The sequence below is a fragment of the Streptopelia decaocto genome (genome assembly GCF_964273445.1).
Source record: "Streptopelia decaocto genome assembly, chromosome: 19".
Lineage (NCBI taxonomy): Eukaryota > Metazoa > Chordata > Aves > Columbiformes > Columbidae > Streptopelia > Streptopelia decaocto.
In genome coordinates, this window is record NC_138674.1 from 5,415,378 (window position 1) to 5,436,613 (window position 21,236).

The 21,236-nt window shown below is 63.7% G+C and overlaps 2 protein-coding genes across 5 annotated transcripts in view; one reads left to right on the plus strand and one right to left on the minus strand.

Annotated features, from left to right (window-relative positions):
- The window catches only part of NAV1 (neuron navigator 1), a 77,354-nt gene extending 65,155 nt beyond the window's left edge, over window positions 1-12,199 (minus strand). For all 4 annotated transcript variants that reach the window (XM_082069447.1, XM_082069445.1, XM_082069446.1 and 1 more), the window contains exon 1: window positions 12,104-12,199. The gene's annotated coding sequence lies outside the window, so the exon portion shown is untranslated. The remainder of the gene's footprint in view (window positions 1-12,103) is intronic.
- A 1,321-nt stretch (window positions 12,200-13,520) lies between these two features.
- RNPEP (arginyl aminopeptidase) lies at window positions 13,521-20,830 on the plus strand. The gene is made up of 11 exons (XM_082068929.1): window positions 13,521-13,946; window positions 14,537-14,677; window positions 15,995-16,143; window positions 16,624-16,740; window positions 16,825-17,060; window positions 17,612-17,725; window positions 17,985-18,097; window positions 18,435-18,543; window positions 19,101-19,325; window positions 19,496-19,638; window positions 20,585-20,830. The coding sequence occupies exons 1-11, from the start codon at window positions 13,554-13,556 to the stop codon at window positions 20,747-20,749; spliced, it is 1,905 nt and encodes a 634-aa protein (XP_081925055.1). The 5' UTR covers window positions 13,521-13,553; the 3' UTR covers window positions 20,750-20,830.
- The last annotated feature ends 406 nt before the right edge of the window (window positions 20,831-21,236 follow it).

A 21,236-nucleotide genomic window follows, 5' to 3' on the forward strand; every position in this document is an offset into this window, starting at 1 on the left:
TCCCACAGCCCAGGGGGAGGACACACGTGATGTCCCCGCACAGGGATCCCCAGGCCCAGGGTACATGTGTCATCCTCCTGCAGGGCCCCTGTGCAGCCCCATCCCCTTGTCCCATGGTCCCTGCAGCAAGGCCACGTGGGCACAGACCCTCACCAGGCAGGGCTGCACCATGGGCAGGATTGGCCCTTCTTGGCCACCCAAAACCTTCTCCTGGTCCCCAAAACCACCTCCTGGTCAACCGAGACCATCTACTGGTCATCTAAGACCTTCACCTGGCCACCTAAGACCTTCTCCTGGCCACCTAAGAGCATTTCCCAGCCACCTGAGACCATCTCCTGGCCACCTAAGACCATCTCCTGGCCATCCAAGACCATTCCCTGGCCAAGACCAGCTCCTGGCCACCAGAGATCATCTCCTGATGGCCCCAGGCCACCTTCCAGCAGCAAGAGGACCAGCCCTCTCACCCTATTCCTCAGGCCATGACTAGTGTCTGAGCCCCATCTTTGCCCTCCCCATCCCCAATATCCCCCGACATGGTGCCAACATCTCTCACCCCATCTCTCCATGCTCTTGTTCTCCTCTTGCCCCACGGTGACTCTCCCTGGCACCACCACCCCAATGGTGCCCCATGTCCCCTTGCCTTGGTGTTTGCTCCATGTGGATAAGGATGAGGGCTTGGTGCACCACCCCGTGTCACCCAGCACACCCACAGGGGCTGGCTTTGCCACCACTGGTGACAGGGACATCAGCAAGTGGAGAAGCTCATTCTTTCCACAGGCTTTGCCTGGGCAGACAGAGCAGAGCTCAGCAAGAACATCAGCCATGGAGCAAAGCTCCGTGTCCAACCACCTCCCAGCTGCACGTCTCCAGGAAAAAGAACAACAACCAAACCTCAAAAAGAAGCATTTTCTCCAGGAGCTGGAGTGGTGTAAGACGGGAGATGTGGTTCCGTCCGTGCCAACCTCTGTCCCCGCTACAGCGGCACTGACTGAAATCCAAACGGGCACCGGGTGCCACAGATCGCTGGGACACACATTACACAGGTCGCTCTAACACAGTTTCCTTCAGCCCCCTCGAAGGAAAACCTCTGTGGAGGGGAACGGTGGCTTTTTTGGGGTGCCCATCACCCCCGGGGGTTCCTGTCCCCGGTGCGGGTGTCAGGCCGGTGGGTGCAATGAGCACAAGGGCTCTTTGTGCGGCCGCCCCAGCGAGCGTGTTCGGGCCGCGCTGGAGCCGCACGGAGCCGTTCCCGGGGCCGGGGCCGTGGCTGCCGGGGCCGGGGCCGCACACAAGCCGCTCTGTTCGCAGCCCGGGGCCGCAGTCTGGCCGCCTGTCAAACCACCGGCCCAGACAGGGCTGCGCCGGGGCTGAGGAAGTTTCTTGGCACGCCATGGGGTGCAGGGGGATGGCTCCTGTCACCCCCATGGGAACGGCACCCAGCCTCAGCCCTGCACCCGCTGCAGCTCCCAGCAGAGGGTGCTGCACGAGCAAGGTCCAAAAATGCCCCCAAAATGCCCCATTTTGCCTCTTCCCCAACCTACAGCTGCCCCAAGCCCTGCTCCCCCAGGCTTTTGAGGGGCTGCAAGGGCCAAGCCTTGCCTGATATGCCCCATAACGAGCCCCCCCAGGGTGACCATGTCCCTGCCATGGGCAGCACTGGGGTGAATGCACCAAATTCCCTTTCGCCGGCCCCACATGTGCTGGATCACTTGACGGCAGAGCCATGGGTCACGGGGAGAAGGGCTGATGCTGCAGACGAGATCTGAGCGCGCCAGCGCCAGCCGGGAGCTACAAAAGTCTATTCAAGGCGATTTTAATTAAGGGGAAGAGGGAACCAACACACACAGCTCTGGGCTTGCTCTCACTGAGGCCTTTGAAATGGCCGGGGAGGTTTTATCTCGCCCCACATCCCAGCTGAGATGTCTCTGCATCCTCTCTCCGCGGTCATAGCCCCGAGTCACGGCGCCGGCGGACGGAGGAGGCCCCGGGATGAGGCGCTTGGGGGTCCCTGGGACAGACCTGTCCCCGAGCTGCTGAGTGGGGTGACATGGGGACAGACATGAGGGCTCTGCCACCCCCCCGCTGGCAAACAAGCCTGGATCTGGCCCTGTGGGCAACCACAGCCCCAGTGAGGGCCGGTGCGGGGTGACAGCGATGGGTGATGGCACGGGGGGACAGCACTGCGGTCTCGCTGATGCTGGGTGAGAGCAGGACCTGCCAGGAGCCCTGTGCTGGCACCCAAGGGTGCTGTGGGCGGCGGGAGGAGCCGGGGGGCTGCGCGGGGCTGTCCCTGCACCCCTGGGGCTTCCTCATGCTCACAAATGTCACTGCGGGGGGGCCAGGGCTCAGCACCAGCCAAGAGCTGGATCCCGGCACATCCCCAGCACCACAACACTCCCAACCGCCACTTTGCAGCCCCCCCAGCAGCAACTATCAGCAGCAAGGGGCTCCCAGCAACCTTTCCGTCCTTTCCCAGGTTGTGCCCCACAGGCCACAATTACAACCCCCAGTTCTGCACATTATTGTCTCAGCGCAGCCGCCTGCCCCAGGAGCGCTGTGCCTGGGGGCAGAGCAGTTCCCAGCCTCACACTGCAAAATACCTTGTGCAAGTGCCAATGGGGTCAACCTCCCTCCCCATAACCACAAGGATGCTCGGGATGGGGCTGAAGAGCCAGCAAAGCTCCAGCCTCAGGGACACGAGTGGTGAAACCGCCATCCTCGACTCACCTATTTCACCCCCGAGGCCCCTTGCACGACCGTGTGGTGCTGGTGGGTGTGCTCGTGGCACAGAGGCAGATCATCTGCCGGTCCCGAGATTCTCCACCACGAACTCAGAGGCATAAAAGCTCCATCTAGATTTATGCTGCGTCCCTGTCATCACCGGCACTATATGAGCATCACCAGCACGCAACACTCCTCCAGCCCCCCTACTCCCTGGGCACATGGCGTCAGGGCTCTAACCAGGTTTCACAGATCTTTTTTTCCAGTCTATTTGCTTTGGATTTCTCTCTCGTGGACATAACCTCCGTTTCTCCCTCCGAGCACGCCGGCAGCCGCTTTGCTGCGATGCCGCGGCTGCAGCAGAAGCCAAAGCTGCTGCGTTGGCCACGAAAACATCAATCCTGCTCTTGTGCTCACAGGGTTGAGGTTTCCCTGGAGATGCCAATGGGTCCGGAGCCGTCCCCTCCCTTCAGGACACACCGCGGGGGGTCCGAGGGCACCCAGCACTGCCTGTAACACCCACTGGACCCTTGGGCTGGGGTTCTGCACCCAGGAGTGCCACCAAAGGGGTAAAACAAAGTCCCCACTTCCTGCTATCAGCCCCAGGAGAAGCTGCTCCCGCACCAAGCAGCCATCCTACTCATCTCATCACTTTATTAATGAGCACAAACTAAAACCACTCCCAGGAGAGACTCAGCACAGTCTTCTTCCAAACAAATCCTTCATTTGCCTCTAGATTGATTCCTACCCCAACTCTGCCCCCCGGGGCCGGGGCCGCCCCAGAGTGCGGGCGAGCGCCGTGTCACGCTGCGTCACGCTGTGTCACACCCGCGTCCTGCCACCGCGGTGCCCGGCTAAAGCAGGTTACGGCTTGACCTACATAGACACGGGCAGCTCCTCTGCAATTAGCTTGAAAGGGAAACGACTTTCTCCTTTAATGCAACTCAGCCACGGGGCCTCTGTGTCAGGAACCAGCTGCCACTCGCCCTCTGGGTACCACGAGCATCAGAAGTTTGCACCCGATGCTTTAATTTTGGGGCTTCCAGCCACCGGGTGAGTTTTTGGTCCCTTTCCCTCCACAGGTACCACCTTGGGATCGCTGAGTGGTGGTGGGAAGCAGCAAATCCACACGAGGTGTGTTGGCACTAGGGGTGTTTTGGGGAAGCCGCAGCAGAGGAGATGCTCATCTCCTGGCTGGGGGGAGGATGCTCGAACCAGCTGCCTCCAGAGCTCAGGTCTGGAGCATTGGCCCAGCATCTACCGGCTCCAGCACTGAACTCGAGTTTTCCCTGAATTAAAGCCCTCTAAGTCCAGAGACAAGCTGGTTTCTGAGCCCTTCAGTAATGCCATCCACACAGACAATATGGGTGTTCACACTGAAGGAAAATGAAACAGCCTTGGCTGAGCTACATCCTTCGTCCCAGGACAAACATGACCCAGCACATGCCTGAAGGCATCTCCTTCAAAGACGCATCTGTTGTCCTCAGAGCTTGAGCTACTTCCCCAGCCCGGTGTCCAAATGCATCTCTCACGTGCAATTTTAGCAGCCAGAAATGAATCCAGGGACCTGGAGCCCAAGTCTCATTTCACGTCCCCGTTTCGCACGTGCAGGGTCACTGGAGCATCCCCAGCATCCAAGCGGATCCACATTGGACCCATCCATCACCCCAGCAGAGCTGAAGAGCCGCTCCCCAGCCCGTGGCCTCCCGGCCCCGCGGGGCTGCACCGAGCAGCCAAACCCCCAGCTCCTCTGCGATGCCTCAGAACAATTCAAGTGTTTTGGGGTGAATTTATTAACTAGATTAAATTCGCTTCCCTCTTATCTCTTGCAGCTGAGAGATCCCTGGCAGGGATGAAACTCTGCCCATGCACCAGAACAATTGCAGCAGGAGACCGAGCATGAACATTTAGTGATGGAAAAGGGTAGTACACCCTTCAGCCTCTGCTGGCATCTCGCTGCTGCTCTGTGCCTCAGTTTCCCCACCCTGACACAGCCTTCCTAGTTCTGCTAGGGATGAGGGAGCTGAAACCAGGCTGATAAATAGGAATAAAGGAGGACAGGCTGCGGAGCTCCCATAAATTGGGAGCTGCCCTTGAGGTGCCCACGGGACCGGCAGCACAGGAGCGCCAGGGGCTGTGGCAGAGCAGCTGTGCCTCATGTCCCTGGGGAGATGCTTGAGGGGTGCAAAGTATCCTCCATTTTTAAGGGTGAGGATGGAGGGAGGCAGCCCAGGGGTGTGGACAGTCCGAGGAGCTGAGCCCATGCCAAGGACAGATCCTGGAGCGGTGACACGGCTGTCCCTCAAAGGTGCCACATGCACCTCGCAGCCCTGCACAGGATCCAGCCCCGAGCTGCCTTTGGGGATGGCTGAGCTCCAGCGCGGCCTCCTCCCCGGCACGCTCGGGAAGGGTGACAAAGAAAAGGCTCCTTGTGACACAAGGGACATAAAACTTTCCTAAAAGAAACAGAGGGAGCGGGGGCAGAAAGGAGCTTTCAAAGGAGAACAAGCTGCCGATTCAGTCACCAGCCCAGTTCCTCCGGCCCCCGCGCCCTGGCCGGGACCTGGCCTGCCCCCAGCCGGTGTCACGGCCTGGGACGTTGCCACCACCCGCGTCGCCAGGGCCCCGGATTAGGTCCTTCCCCAGGGAGGTCTCGCTGCCCCGGGGGGGCGATGCCGGGGGTGTGGGTTTGGTGGCCCAGGCGGGGTGCAGGCAGGTGGTTCTGCTGGGTGCAGGCAGCAGATGGGCAGCCTGGCAGCCCCAGCTCTGTCTGCCCGGCCTGGTCCCCCCAGCACGATGCTGGGGGCTCCGGGAGCTGCTGAGGGATGAGCTGCAGGCTGGGGCGGGAGGAGAAGGACAGAAAGCCCCTGTTGTCAGAGCAGAGATGCCCAGACCTGTAGCCACAGCACTAATCTCTGCTTTAGCCACTCCATGGCAATCCCATTAGGAATTTAGCCCACTTTAATAAAACCTCTCTCTGAGCAAAGTTTAGCTCTCAGCTGGACCAACCACAGCAGCCTCTGCTACCTAAAGCCCCGTATGTGGCAATGAAATGGAGCTCTACCCAGGCTGGGCTTTGCTCAGCACAAATCCTGCTGTGGGGATGAGGATGGATGCACCGAGGCTGGGACAGGCTTGGGAGAAGTGCAAGGGGCTGTGCAAGGAGCTGTGCAAGGGTCTGCACGAAGGTCTGTGCAGGGGGCTTTGCCAAAGGCCTCTCCTTGGCCACGGTGTCTGGGGACATCCTGCCTCGCCGGCACATGGGCCACACGGTGTCTGGCTTCCCTTCCATGTCCCACCATCCCATCCCCACCTCGCATGTCTTCCCCTGTCCCAGCAGGCTGTTACTGCCTGAGCCCGGCGGGTGTGACACCCCCTGGGGACGACGGGTGACCCGGCGGGCGGGGCGAGGGGCAGAGGTGTCCCCTCCGCCGGGCTGGAGACCCCGTGTGGGGACATGGGGGCAGCCGGAGCCCGGGGTCAGCGTGGCAGCCCCGGCGCACGGCGCTGGGGACGTTCAGGAGGTGCCGGTGCTGGACAGCTCCGCCCCGCGGCCCCGCCCCCGAGGGACCCGCCCCCGGGCCCCGTCACCCCCCCGCCCGGTACCGGCCCCTGTCACCTCCTCACCCCTGCCAAGTGTCATCTCCCCTCTCTTGGGCCGGTACAGCTCCGCCGGTCGGTGTCACTCCCCCCAGCAAGTACCGCCCTTCCAGCCCGTGTCACCCCCCCAGGCTGGTGTCACCCCGTCGGGCCGGTACCGCCTCCCCGGCCTGGTGTCAACCCCGCCCCGGATCGGTGCTCCCCCGGTACCGCCTCTCCCGGCTGGTGCCTCCCCGCGGGACCAGTGTCCCCCCCGGAGCCGGTGCCACCTGCCCGGGTCGGTGTCACCATCCCCAGACGGTACGGCCTCCCCCAGCCGGTGCAGCCCTCCCCGGGCCGGTGCCTCCCCCCGGAGCCGGTGTCCGTCCCCTCCCCGGGCCGGTGTCACCCCCCGGGCCGGCAGTGCCTGCTCCCTGCCGGTGGCCAGTGGTGTCTGTCCCCGCTGGGCCAACACCGCCCACCCGGGGCCAGCAGAACAAGTCCCCAGGGACCAGCTGGAGTCACACAGCTGCTCCGACCCGGGGCTGCCTGTCTGGGGCCGGTACCATCTGTGCAGAGTCTGGTGCCATCTGTCCCCCCAGCAGCGCTGCTGCCAACCCCCAGTGTCCCCAGCACCCTTGGGGACCGAGGTACGGCTGCCCCGCCGTGGGGTGACACCCCTGAACCTCCTCCAGATGCATCCGCCCCGGCGAAGGGTTTGGGTTGTGCCTGGGGGTCTCTCGCTCTCCTCGACCACCCCGCTCCCCCCGGCCAGCAGAGCGGTGAACCCGTCAGCAGCCCCATGGCCACCTCCTCCCAGCGCAGGAACCACCGGGCACCGCAGAGCCCAGGGTCACTTTGGCATCCAGCACCACTGCCAAAAAGCACCTCCTAAGGTCTTCAAAACTTTCCCCGACCCCTCCGAAATCTCTCCCAAACCTCCCCAGAACCGTGGAGCCGAGGATCCCCCAGTGCCGCATCCGGGCCCGATCCAGAGCAGGAGCCGTCCCACAGCCCAGGTGCAGGCGCTCGGATGGGTGACATTTGGATAAATTTCCGTCTGTGCCAAAACTCTGCAAAGCCGATTGCATCATTTATTTACCCCCATGTTCCTGCCGCATCCCAGACCCGGCCCTTTGCTCCCGGGAGTTTTGAGCAAGAGCAGATGTCGCAGCATCTGCCGCTGCCGTGCGGAAACGGCCCCCCCGGTCCTCAGCCCCCGAAACCTGGAAGGCCCCGCCGCCTTTTGGCTTTGCTGAGCAGGGCGGCAGGAGAGGCAGCTGCATGGCGGGGCTGCAAAATGCATTAACTCAGCAGATGCTGTCGCGTTGCACGCGTACGTGTGCGGTGTGGTGGTCGGGGGGAGCTGGTGTGTCCCCGCATCCCCAGCACTCACTAATGAGCCCCTCACTGCCTGTTTGCTCCTCCCAACACTCAGCTCTCCAAGCCCATAGCAGGAACAGTCTATCCAAAAAAGTCATTTTTTCCCCCTAAAGAGGCTTAAGGATTTCAAAATCGCTGCAGGGAGCGTGGGGTGGGTAATGCTGGGGCCACAGCAAAGCAGGAGCTTTAACCCCGAGAGCTGAGACACGGAGCCACCGCCGTGTCCCTCCCTGCAAAGCAGCTGAGCTCCGCGCTGGGGCATTTTTAGAAACCAAAACTGCTTTGGGGGATGAAGCAAGTGAGGGAGTCAACTCATGGCTCCGATTCCCAACTGAACTTCCTGATTCCACACAGTATGGACTATTCCCACCAGGAGCAAAACTCCTCTGTCTGGTCTTACCTAGGCAAGCCGAGCTAGATCTCCCCTCAGCCAGATAGTTCTTGTATAATAAATAAATCCGCTGCTCCTGCAGCCAGGACTCTTCCCGGCAGCGTTCGCCCCGAGAGCCCCGCGCGCCCCGTGGTACCCACAGCGGTTTCCCCTGGGACAGCCGGTTGTTTGCGATGGAAAGCAAAAGCCGCGGGGAGCCCTTAATGGGATGAGTGGATTTTCCAGTGAGCTGTAAATCCAAAGTGGCTGCTGGCAAACACCTCCCTGCCCCGGTCTGGGGGGGCTGCGGTGGCCGCAGCCAGACGCAGGTGACACACAGTGCAAGGGAGCCACATCCCGTGGGGTTTATCAGCACAGCCCTGATGCTGATGTCCCCAAAGAGCCAGGGACTGACTGCCACCTACTTGCATGGCTGGAAGAGGCGGGCAGGGGCTGGCAATGCCCCCTCCACCGCAGTATCCCCATCAGCCCCAGAGCAGGTGGCAGCTCTGGTCTCACCACCCTCTTACATCTGAAATTAAACCTTCTGCCTCCAAGGGACGCAGCTAATGGAGCCACTGTGGGTCTGTCACACCCGCAGGGTGCCTGGCTTTCCCGAGGGGAGCCCAAGGATCCCTCGAGTATCCCTGGAGCATCCCTGGAGCATCCCGCCTGCACCCAGCGCGCAGCCGTGTGAGGATGGTAGCACTCCCACCCTCACCCACCCTGCGGTGTGTCCCCCCAGAATGGACACCCCAGGGGGAGCCAAGTCCCCAGGGCTATCAGTGAGGGAGGGGGCAGAGCCCCGCGGGGCGGGGGACAAGGAGGGAAGGGGCGCAGGAGAAGCCGTGACTTGCCACCAGCCCTGAGCAGGGGGAGTTTCCGCTGCCGGAGGTGACGCCGCCTGGTTGCATCCACGGCCGTGTCCGGTGGGAGCCGAGGATGAGGATGTGGGGCAAACATGGCTCCTCCAGCCCCCACCTTCACTCCTCTGTGGGAGTGGGGGGACCTGGGGGGTCCAGGCAAATACTGGGAGGTGTGAACTTGGGCCCTGGCTCCCACAAAACCTGCTCCCTGCAGCACGGCCAAGACCTTCAGAGCCCAATTCCCACATCCCAGTGGGGAGGGGATGCCAGTCCCACTGCCCCAGCTGGCCCTGGGGATAGTGGCTTGTCCCCACCTGTCCCCTCCCCGTGTGATGCCTTGGGGCACCCCAACCCCTGGCACCTGCAGGGCAGCACTCGGGCTCCTGGCTTCATCCCCTCCATGGCCAGACCCCTCCTCCCCGCAGCACCGGCTCCAGCTCTCCCGGCTCCGCACGGATCCCGGTCCAGTTGCAGGAAGGAGGAACACGGGCCCAGGATACACGTCTGCCAGATGTGCGAGTGCGGTGGCACTGGGGGCAGGACAGGGTGCCCAAGCCTGGTGGCACCATGTCCCGCCCCACGAGGGCTGCAGCCAGGCCCGGGTTGGTGGCTCAGCCTGGGGACACCCCGGGGGCTGCAGTGTCCCCGCTGCGGTTGGGGCTCCGGCCACCCCCGGGCTCAGTGGCTGCGCCCCAAACACCAGCCCGGGGGGGTCACAGGGGCCCTGCCCGTCTGTCCCTGGCCCAGGCCCCGCAACCCCCCCGGGCCCGGGCCCCACTCTGTCCACAGCCGGAAACACCTTTTTCCTGTCCATGGGGCTGCGGAGGGGGGTGGCAGGAAAAACCCTCGTGTCCCGGCGGGTTATTTATAACGTGCTGCCAGCGAGGCCGGCTGGACCGCCCCGCGGTGTCCCCGTGCGCACCCCGAGCCCCATGTCACCCCTGCCAGCCCCACCCCAGCCCCATCCCTGTCACCATTCCCATCCTCCCCACCCCTCTCCCTGACCCCGTCCTGCTCCCCACGCACCAAGACCCATCCTGGAGACCCCTCCACAGAAGGCGGAGCCCCAAGTCCTGCCCTGGGGACATCATTCCCCTCCCAACCAGCACCAGAGCTCGCCCAGCCCCACGCTCCCCATCCCACGCCGTCTCCCTTCAAACCCACCCTGGCCCTCGGGGGCCGGTTCGCTGTGCTGGGAATGTGCCGCAGGGCCAGATCCAGCTCCTGCTCGCACCCCAGGAGCCTTTTGACCCATCCAGTCCTGGGAAAACACGATGGGGGAAACTGAGGCACGGGGCTGGCAGGGCGAGGAGGGCACTGAGGCAGGTGCAGCCCACAGTGTTCACAGTCATGGGGGGCTGACGGGGCACGTGTGGGCAGCGCAGGCAGAGCAGGCAGCTCCTGCCCCCCCGCAGAGGCCGCGGGCAGCCCCGCACCCCGGCACAGCCAGTTACTCAGCGCCTGCGAAATGACTCAGCCAGGATCCAGACGGGATTTCCTGACTCAGCTTCCCCGGCTGCAAAACTTGGGGGGGTCCAACTCCACCTTGGGGGGTCCGACCCCACCTTGCAACAACACAACCACCAACACACCGTGTCAGGGGGTGCTGGGGGCTCCTCACCTTCCTGTGACCCCCATGGGAGCACCCAGACCAGCACTGGGGACGTAACGAGGAGGTACGGGAGAGCCCTGGGGAGCGCGGGCAGCACCCAGCACCCACGGGCAAACCCTGCCCCTGTGGGGGGACACGCTCACGGCTGCGGGCTGCCCGGGGTACCCGGCATGGCCGGCGGTGGTTTGGCAGCCCAGCACACCCAGGCTCCCTGGCTCTCCTCCCAGTTGTTTTTTTCCTAGGTGAAATCCAGGAAAACAAGAGCCCCAGCGTATGCACGCTGCGGGTCTTCACCGCTTCCCTCCCACAGGGGGGTGACACATTAATGTCCCATGGGGGACACGGCTTGTGCTGAAGTCACCTCTAAGCTTTCTCCCCTGCGCCTTGCCATCCTGGTTTGGCTGCTGGCCCCAGGGAAGGGATCCCGCAGGGGGCCTGGGGATGCTCCACCACCCCAGGGACGCTCGGCCACCCCAGCCACCCTGACTGGGTGAAAACACGGCCGGAGTGCCCCGGTGTCCCTGGGGTGGCTGAGCACCCCGCAGGGAGAAGCCATCAGGTCCCCAGCGCTGTCATCACTGGTGAAAACAGCATTTTTTAAAAAAACACAAGTCCTCACTGCCTCCTGGCTGTCCCCATGCCATGCTGGGGACATGGAGCATCTGAAGCTGCACGGCTCTGGGCACCCATGCAGGTATCACCCATGGGTGCCCATGGCCCCACACCACCTCCCCATGTCCCAAGTGAGGGCTGGCACCACGAGCTGCCGGCACCAACCTGTTCTGCCCGCAGAGATGTGCGGCAGCACTACACCCGTTTTCCCACTCCAGGTCAGCTCTCTGCAGAGCTGTCACCCATTTTGGTAGCCCTTGTGCCTCAGTTTCCCCTGTCGCCCTTTGTTGGCACTGCTGCCCTCCCAGGGATGGTTTGCAGAGGCAAAGCAGGAGCTGGCAGCACCGGCACCCGCCTCTGGTACCGTGGCGGCTTCCCACAGCCCCCCCTCTGCTGTGGCTGGGGACACAGAGTGTCCGGGGGACACTGGGACACGGGAACTTGCCAGCCCGGCCACGCTGCTCCCGGAGGCCTGACCCAAATGTCAGGCGGCGCCAGCCCGCACAGCCACCGCCTGCCAGCCGCCACCCCCGCCAGGGTGTCCCCGTGTCACGGCTGGTCCCCGCAGCACAACCCCATCACCTCGGTCCCCACCAGGTGCCCCCCGTCATCTGCCCTCCCCAGCAGGGTGGACCCGTGTCTCCCTGGACCCCGGTGGGATCCCCACCAGGATGTCCCCTCTGTAACCACCGGTCCTTGCAAGATGCGACCAATCACCCCGGTCCCACTGGGGTGTCCCCATGTCACCACCGATCCCTATCGGGGTGTCCCGTATCACTGCCGATCTTCACCGGGGTGTCCCTCGGGCCTTCCAGGAGCCCGCCGGATGTTCCCCAGCACCGCCAGTCCCCGCCGGGGTGTCCCCGCCGGGGTGTCCCCGCCGGGGTGTCCCCCCCATCACCCCCGGTCCCCGCCAAGGTGTCCCCCCGCCCGGTGCCCGGTGCCCCGCGGGGCACTCACCGCTCGCCGCGCCCCGTCCCGCCGCGGTCCCGCGGGCAGCGCCCGGTGCCGCCGCCGCTCGCAGCCCGGGCAGAGCGGGACCCGCGCCGGGCGGGGGAGGAGTCGCGCAGGCCCGTGCCCGCCCCCGGCACCCGGCACCGACCGGCGGCTGCGGGGCCGCCCCTGCCCGGCTCGGTCCTCCCGGGGCGGCTCCGCCCGGGTCCCGCCGCCCCCGGGGCCGCTCGGCTGCTGGGACGCGGCGCCTGGAGCCGGCGGCGAAGCCTGAGACAGGGACGCCCCATGGACCCCCAGATCCCCCACGGACCCCCCGACCCATGGATTCCCCGCTCGGATCCCTCCAAGGACCCCTCCCTGTGTCACTCCCTCACCGCCCCCTCAGGAATCTCCCCATGGACCCCCCGCCCGGATTCCCCACCCTGATCATCTCCCTGTGGATCCCGACATAGAGCCCCCATGGACACCCCCCCCGACTTCCCCCTCTGGATCCCCCCGAGATACCCCCATGGATCCTCTACCATTGATCCCCCCGAGATACCCCCCCGGATTCCTCCCCATGGATCCCCTCCTATATCCCCTCCAGACCCCTCCTTATGTTCCCCTTCAGGGATCCCCCCCATGGATCCCCCTCATGGACCCCCCCAATTCCTCCCCATGGATCCTCTCCTATATCCCCTCCGATCCCTCCTTAGATCCCCCCTGTGGATCCCCCCATGGATCCCTCCCATTGATCCTCCCCCAGATTCCTCCCCATGGATCCCCTCCTATATCCTCCCTGAATCCCCCATTAGGTCCCCCCCCATGGATCCCAATCACGGATCCTCCTCATGGACCCCTCCCGGATTCCTCCAATGGATCCTCTCCATTAGCCCCTCCGGATCCCCCCTTTAGGTCCCCCCTTAGATTCCTCCTCATGGATCCTCTGCTATATCCCCTCCGGATTCCCCCTTAGATCCCCCCTGTGGATCCCCCCTATGGATCCCTCCCATTGATCCTCCCCATGGATCCTCCCCTATATCCCCTCCGGATTCCTCCTTACATCCCCCCTGGATCCCCCATTAGGTCCCCCCGCATGGATCCCACTCATGGATCCCCCCCATGGACCCCCGGATTCCTCCCCATGGATCCTCTCCTATATCCCCTCTGGATCCCCCTTTAGATCCCCCCTGTGGATCCTCCCATGGTTCCCTCCCATTGATCCTCCCCCGGATTCCTTCCCATGGATCCTCTCCTATATCCCCTCTGGATACCCCTTTAGATCCCCCCTTAGATCCCCCCTGGATCCCCCCTTAGGTCCCCCCTCATGGCTCCACCCGGACCCCCCGCCAGGGATCCCCCGCCCCCGCCCCATTCCCGCCTCGGCCCCGCCCCCTTCCCGTCTCGGCCCCGCCCCCGGGCGGTCCCTGCCGGGCTGGCCCCGCCCCTTCCGCCGCGGCGCCGCCCGGTGTCGGCGATGGCGGCCCCGGTGGGCGACGCTGCCTCCGCCAGCAGCGCGGGCGCGTGGGAGCTGCGGCACCTGCACCTGCAGCTGCGCGTGGCGTTCGCGGCGGCGGGCGCGGGGCGGCTGCGCGGGGCCGCGCGGCTCGAGCTGCGCTGCGCGCGGGACGGCGCGGGGCCGCTGCGGCTGGACGCGCACCCCACCCTGCGCGTGCGGCGGGCGGCGCTGCTGCCGCCCCCCGGGGAGCGCGGGGACCCCCCCGGGGACCCCCCCGGGGACCCGCTGCCCGTGCAGAGCCGCCCGTTCGCCAGCTACGGCAGCGCCCTGCACATCGCGCTGCCGCAGCCCCCCCGCGCCGGGCAGCTGCTCACCCTGCTCATCGACTACGAGGCGGGCGAGGGGCCCGGGGTGAGCGGGGGGGCCCCGGTGCTTCTGCTCGCTGAACTCTGGGGGGGTGGCTGGTGTGAGCCCCAGTGCTGGCTTTAGTTAAGTGGGACGGTGGGTTTAAACAAGGCCGCGGAGCACAAGTGTGATGGGAGCGGCTGAGGGACCTGGGGGGTTCAGCTGGAGAACAGGAGCTGAGGGGAGACCTTCTGATCTCTGAACTGCCTGAAAGGAGCTTGGAGCCAGGGGGGGTCGGGCTCTGCTCCCCAGGAACAAGCGCCAGGAGCAGAGGAAACGGCCTCAAGTTGCGCCAGGGGAGGTTGAGGTTGGATGTTGGAACAATTTCTTCCCCAAAGGGCTGTGGGGCATTGGAACAGGCTGCCCAGGGCAGTGCTGGAGTCACCACCCCTGGAGGGTTGGACAGACGGACATGAGGTTCTCAGGACATGGGGCAGTGCCAGGGGTGGGTTGTGGTTGGACTCCATGATCTTGAGGGTCTTTTCCAAGCAGAATGACTGTGACTCTATGATCAGCAGGGAGCATCCGGGGTGAGGAGCCGGGGACACCCCTCACCCCGGGGCCGCCCGTCACCGGGGTCTCTCCCTCTCCCCCAGGTGTGCTGGCTCTCCCCCGAGCAGACGGCGGGGAAGCAGAAGCCCTACATGTACACGCAAGGCCAGGCCGTCCTCAACAGGTCCTTCTTCCCCTGCTTCGACACCCCCTCAGTCAAATGCACGTATTCGGCCGTGGTGAAGGTAAGCGGTGGCCCCGGGGGGTGCAGACCCATCCATCCCATCAACGCTAACGGGGGCAAAACCTTCCCCGAGTTTGCAGTTTGCTTGCGGGGGAGCTGCAGGATGTGCCACAACACTGGGGTGTCACATCAGGGACACCACCGGGCCTGTGCAGCGCCGGCACGTTGGAGGTGATGCTCATAGCCATCGCTTCAAATCCCCAGCAGAGAAGCACTTAGAAACAATTCGTTTATACTCCTGTTTTTCTCTCGTGCTCATCTTCAGGTGGATACAGGCAGAGCCCGGTGCTCCTCGTGCTTCTCCCCACCGCGTGTGCTGGGCGCCGCTTCGCGCTGTCACCCATGAGCGGGTGCAGGTGCCACCGTCCCGCTGGCAGCTCTTCTCTCCCAGTGGGACGTGGCCAAAATGCTCGGTGCTTGATGCCAAAATCTCAGCCAACCGCTGGGATCAGCTCGGTGTTTAAAGCTCTGCGCTCTCCTCACGCGGCTGCGTTTGTCTTAAGTGATTCCTGTAGTTATCACAGAAAACCCTCTTTTTGCCCCACCTGAGGGCAGCGAGGTGACGACTGGTGGTGTGTGCAGCAGCGGGGGGACGGCCAGGACGAGATGGGTTGGGGGGACGCGGCTGGAGGAGGCGGTTGACACTGGGCAGCGCCGGGTCCTGCTGCCGGTGCTGGGGCTGCTGATGGAAGAAGCAGCTGCTGGTCCCCAGGTTTTGTACAAAGATGGGACTAAATAGTGCAGATTCCCTTCTCGCATGTGGGTGGTCACTGGGCCCAGTGCACCCGCCCCGAAGGGTGAGCGCAGGGCTCAGCTGTCATAGTGCTGAGAAAACCTTATTCGTCACGTTTGGAAGATGAGAGACCAGATCAGTGTCCCAGGGCTCAGCGCAGGCCGCTGGATTGGCCATGGGTCCTGCTTTGGCTCGAGAACAGGAAAAACGAGTTGTTGTGCAAGAAACAGGAGGAAAGCAGCGTCCAAAGGATCTGCAGCCTTTGCCCTTTCGGCACCTGCAGCTCCGGCGTTTCTTTATCTCTCTGCGCCTCGCAGGGCAGCTCTGGGTGTCCCGCCGTAGCACCCGGCCGGTGTTGAGGCCAAGTGCTCAGGGGTGCTGTTGCAGGGATGCAGCTGTGATCCCAACTTAGAGCTCGGGGCGTCCCTGCTCTGCTCCCCAAAACCTGCAGCGCCCACAGACCTGGCACCTCCAGCCTGCTGGGCTGTGTTCGCTGTCAGAGATCGCAGCATTGCTGGCTGGGTTTAGCTGGATTCTCGCTCTGTACGTTACAGATCTAACAGATGTTGTTACCTACGTGTCCAGGTCCCTGACGGTTTCACGGCTGTGATGAGTGCCACGAGCTGGGAGAAGGAGAAGGACAACACCTTCATCTTCAAGATGTCCCAGCCGATCCCCTCCTACCTGATTGCTCTGGCTGTTGGGGACATCGTGTCTGCTGACGTTGGCCCCAGGTAGGTGGCTTTGGAGGAAACCCAAGCGCTCAGCCCGGCTGTGGAGAGCGTGGAGACACTGAGCGTGACCCGGCCGGTCCCCCGTCCGCTGCACACATGGGGATGTGGCATCAGAGTGTGCTCTGGTGCTTCTTGTTCTCCAGAGGGAGGAGGAGCCTCAGTACCGGGTCCCCTCAGCTTTGGGGACGTCCCTGGCTCTGCTTGTTTGTCCCCGTGCACGTCAGTGAGAGCAGCAGCTCCCCATTCTTGGAGGGCTCTTGCGTCTCTTCCCAAGCTGGTGATTTGTTCAGGTTCCATGTAAAAGCCCTTTGACATTCAGACAAGGGAAGAAATTACAGCAGTTTGCGCTTCCAGTCTCACCAGTGTCCTTTATTGGCAGGCTTTCATTTTGCTGTGGAATAAACATGCAGTTTCTGTCTGATGAAGCAATAGGGTAAAAGATCACTAATGGTTAAAACTTCCTCTTCCACACTTGGCCAGGAGCCGCGTCTGGGCTGAGCCCTGCCTGATCGAGGCTGCGAAGAAGGAGTACGACGGGGTGATCGAGGAGTTCCTGGCGGTTGGAGAGAAGCTCTTTGGACCTTATGTTTGGGGCAGGTACGGCCAAAGGGCTTGGTTCCCCAGGGCCGGGGCGGGAGCGCCGGAGCTGGTTCTGACCGAGCCGCCCGCTCCTCCCGGCAGGTACGACATCCTGTTCATGCCGCCCTCCTTCCCGTTCGGCGGCATGGAGAACCCCTGCCTCACCTTCCTGACGCCCTGCGTGCTGGCCGGGGACCGCTCCCTGGCAGACGTCGTCATCCACGAGATCTCCCACAGCTGGTTTGGCAACCTGGTCACCAACGCCACTTGGGGCGAGTTCTGGCTGAACGAGGGCTTCACCATGTACGCGCAGCGGCGCATTTCCACCGAGGTGTACGGTGCGTGACCCGGCCGTGCGTGCGGGTCTGGGGTCTGCGCTGCGGCTCAGCGCGTCCCCCCCGGCGCTGCGGGGGCCGGAGCCTGCGCTGCATCTCGGGAGAGGCGAAGAGCAGCAGCTGCAGTGCCCCGGGGGTTAATGTTGGCAGCAGAACCGCCTTTGCTCTGAGATGGCCGGACCCCCTGCAGCCCTGTGCTGGGGACATGGGGGCTGTGGTCTTGCCCAGCGTCACCGTCCTGCTCCCGCAGCTCCCTGGGGAGGTGACACCAGCCACCCTGAGCTCCCCAGACACACCGTCACATCAGTTCAGGCGTTCCTGGTGCCGTTTGCTGCACTCAGCTAAATCTTAATGGTTCTAAAATCCTCTTGCTAACCGAGGGCTGGGTTGCCGTGTCCATTTGCAACTCCACCATCCACTGCCTTGTTTATGGGTTTCCTCCTCTGCCAGCTCAACAACTAACGCCGTTTCCCTCCCATAGCAGCACCCCATGTACTCGACACACGCAGGGGGCTGGTCGGGATCTCCGATCGCCTCCCGCTTGTCTCTGCCAGGTTTGCCGTACACCTGCCTGGAGGCGGCCACGGGCCGGGCGCTGCTGCGCCAGCACATGGACAACACGGGGGAGGACCATCCGCTCAACAGGCTGCGCGTGGTCATCGAGCCAGGTCTGCGGGGCATCCCCATCCTCCCGCAGCCGGCTGGGGGGAGCGGGGCCAGCGAGGGGCAGCGTTTGGGGGGAAGCTCCTGCTGCTGGGGGCGTTTGTGGTTTGCAATAAAACCAGCTCCGGTGGTGGGACCCGAGGGAGGCGACGGCTCCGGGAGGGACGTGACAGGCACCCAGCACAGAAAGCGGAAATCTCAGTGCACGTGAGGGCTGTTTTGCGGATGGGCGGATGATTTCTGAGGGTTTCTCCCTCTTTGTAGGTGTCAATCCAGAAGACACGTACAATGAAACGCCCTACGAGAAGGGGTTCTGCTTCGTCAGCTACTTGGCCCATCTGGTGGGGGACCAGAGCAAGTTCGATGGCTTCCTCCAGGTCGGTGCAAACAGGTACCCGGTGGAGATTCCAAGTCAAACACACCCCACGGTGGGAGGCTGGAGTGCAACGGGACCCTGGGAAGGGCTGGACAGGTGGCTGGGGACAGGAGGAGGAGATGGGCAGTGGAGATGTCCATGGGGGGATGAGGCAGGGACAGAGCTGGCTGCCGGCAGTGACGATGCTCTGAGGTGTCCCAGGGACGCAGGGGCTGGGCAGCCCCTGGGGGAGAACGGGGCTGGGGTGGGCTCAGCACCGCTGAAGCGCAGGGGCTGGAGCCGGGGGAGGGCCGGGCAGCCCTGCCTGGGTGAGCACACGTGGCGTCACGTCCCCGCAGGCCTACGTGAACCACTTCAAGTTCCAGAGCATCACGGCGGATGACGCCCTCGGCTTCTTCCTGGAATACTTCCCAGAGCTGAAGGAGAAAGGCGTGGACACCATCCCAGGTCAGCACGGTCCCTTCGTGGCCAGGGCACCGAGGTGCCGCTTTGCAAACCAGCACCCTGTGGGCATCAGGGCCGTCCCGCGTCCCCTGCAGACCCCCTGCTCATCGGTTTGTGCCTTTCACTGGAGACGCTGCTGCTGTTACCGGCTCTGGCCATCCCGGGATCGGGCACTGAGCTGGGCTGGGGCAGGCGCCTGCTCAGCCTGATGTGTCCATCCTGTCCGTGCCCCGCGCTCGGGCGCTGGTTGCTGCGGTTGCCCCACGGACAGCTGAGCCCGGCAGGTCTCGAGCACCGGGACGTGGGTGTTTGCTGGTGCAGCCGCGGGCGAGTGCTGGGATCAGGCTCAGCCAGCGGCCCAGGCCCCGCTCAGCCTTGCTGCAGAGATCCAGCCTTGGCAGGAGCTTTCCCTGCCAGAGCTGGAGCTCTCTACCTGTCACCATCCCCAGGCGGGTTTGCTGGTGCTGGGGACACCCCTGGAGAAGGCAGTGGGATGTCTGGGCAGCAGCGCCAGGCACGGTGTTCAGAAAACCGGTTCCAGCTCTCCCCACTTGTTGCAGGCTTTGAGTTCGACCGCTGGCTGAACACGCCGGGCTGGCCGCCCTACCTGCCCGACCTCTCGCCGGGGGAGCAGCTGATGAAGCCGGCGGAGGAGCTGGCTGAGCTCTGGGCGGCCGATGGCTTGAACGTGGAGGCGATTGAAGCCGTGGACATCGCGGCCTGGAGGACGTACCAGCTGGTTTACTTCCTGGATCAGGTCCTGCAGAAATCGCCCCTGCCCGAAGGTGAGGGCCAGGTCACCTCCTGGGGCTCCGGTCCAGCCAGTTGGTCAGGGACATGGGGACATACGGGTCCGTGGCCATCAGCCCATCCCCGCTGTGGTCCAGCCGTGCAGGTCCTGGGGTCTGGGAGGGACTGAGCCCTTGTGGGGTTGGTAACGATCCCCGTCTCACAGGGAACGTGGAGAGGCTGAGCAAGATGTACCCAAAGATCTCCAAGGCCCAGAATGCTGAACTGCGGCTCCGCTGGTGCCAGATCATCCTCAAGAACAACCTCGAGGCCGAGTACAGCAAGGTCAAGGACTTCCTGCACAGCCAGGTGGGCCCGCAGGCAGCGGTGGCCGTGCTGGGCAGAGCGCGGTGGGGGATGGATGGGCACAGGGCACACGACCTTCCGTGCCAGGAAACGGGTTGGCTCTTGCTCTTGATAAACCCACAGAATGGTTTGATTGAAGGGACCTTCCCAGCTCCCCCAGTGCCCCCCCTGACATGAGCAGGGACATCTGCACCAGCTCAGGGTGCTCAGAGCCCCGTCCAGCCTGGCCTGGGATGTCTCCAGGGATGGTTCAGCCACCACCTCTCTGCCCAACCTGGGCCAGGCTCTCACCACCCTCAGGGCAACAATTTCTTCCTCATGTCCAGCCTGAATCTCCCTCCTTTAGTTTAAAACCATCACCCCTTGTCCTATCACAACAGGCCTTGGTAAAAAGTCTGTCCCCATTTTTCCTATTGGCCCCTGTTCCAGCCTCGGGTCATTCCTGTGGCTCCTCTGGCCCCTCTCCAGCAGCTCCATGTGTGTCCTGTCTGAGGACCCAGCACTGCAGGGGGGTCTCACCAGAGAAGAGCAGAGGGGCAGAATCCCCCTAAACCTGCTGCCCCTGGGGCTGGGGATGCAGCCCAAGATACGACTGATCTGGGCTGTGAGCGCACATGGCCGGGTCATGGCCAATCTCTCATCCCCAGCACCCCGAGTCCTCCACGGGGCTGCTCCCCATCCCTCCATCCCCAGCCTGGACGGATACCGGGGGCTGCCCCGACCCAGGTGCAGGACCTTGGCCTTGTTGAACTTCAAGAGCTGCCCATGGGCTCACTCCTTTGCCAAGGTCAAGGTCTTCTCCCCTCTGCAGGTGCTGCCCGTGGCAGAATTTCCCACCCTGTCCCCCTGCCCTGTGCTCTGTCCCTGGGCAGGAGCCGGGTGATGCTGGTCTGGGGGGTGTGGGGCTCCCGGGGAGGAGGTTGTGGTGTGACCTGCTCTGTGTCTGCAGGGGAAGCAGAAGTACACGCTGCCGCTGTACCGCGCCATGTGGGCCGGGCCGGAGGCCGCCCGGGCCCTGGCCATGGAGACCTTCTCCGCTACAGCCCCCCAGCTCCACGTCAACGTCCAGAACTACGTCAAGAAGATCCTGGGCTTGGAGGTGGCGGAGAACTAGTGCAGCTTTACCCTGGGCAGGGCCTCAGCCCTTTCTCCATCATTGCACACATTTCCTTATTAAAATTTGTAATTTTTCTCATTTTTGTGCTTTTCCCTGTTCCCAATGTCCCTGCCCCACAGCCAGGCCTGTGTCCCCATGGGCGACCCGCCAGCCCTGGGGATGTGCAGGTCACTCCAGGAGGTTGGTGGCTTCTCCTGCTGCTGTGACATCCCCGGAGGGATCTTCCCCAACTCAAGGCCGCTCTCCCCACTCCCAAAGCCGGGAGCTGCACTGCTGGCTGCTCCACCTCTGCAAACACACGAGGTTTGGATTCTCACTCCATCTCCACACGTTCCGCAGCTGAAACTCGTCTCCCTCTGCGTGCAGGAGCGTCCGGCGCAAGCGGGATCAGCAGCTCTCCCGAACCGGCTGCCAAGGGCACTCGCTCATTCACCTTCCTGCAATAGCAACGACCCACGGAGACGCTTCAGCACTAAATTAGCAA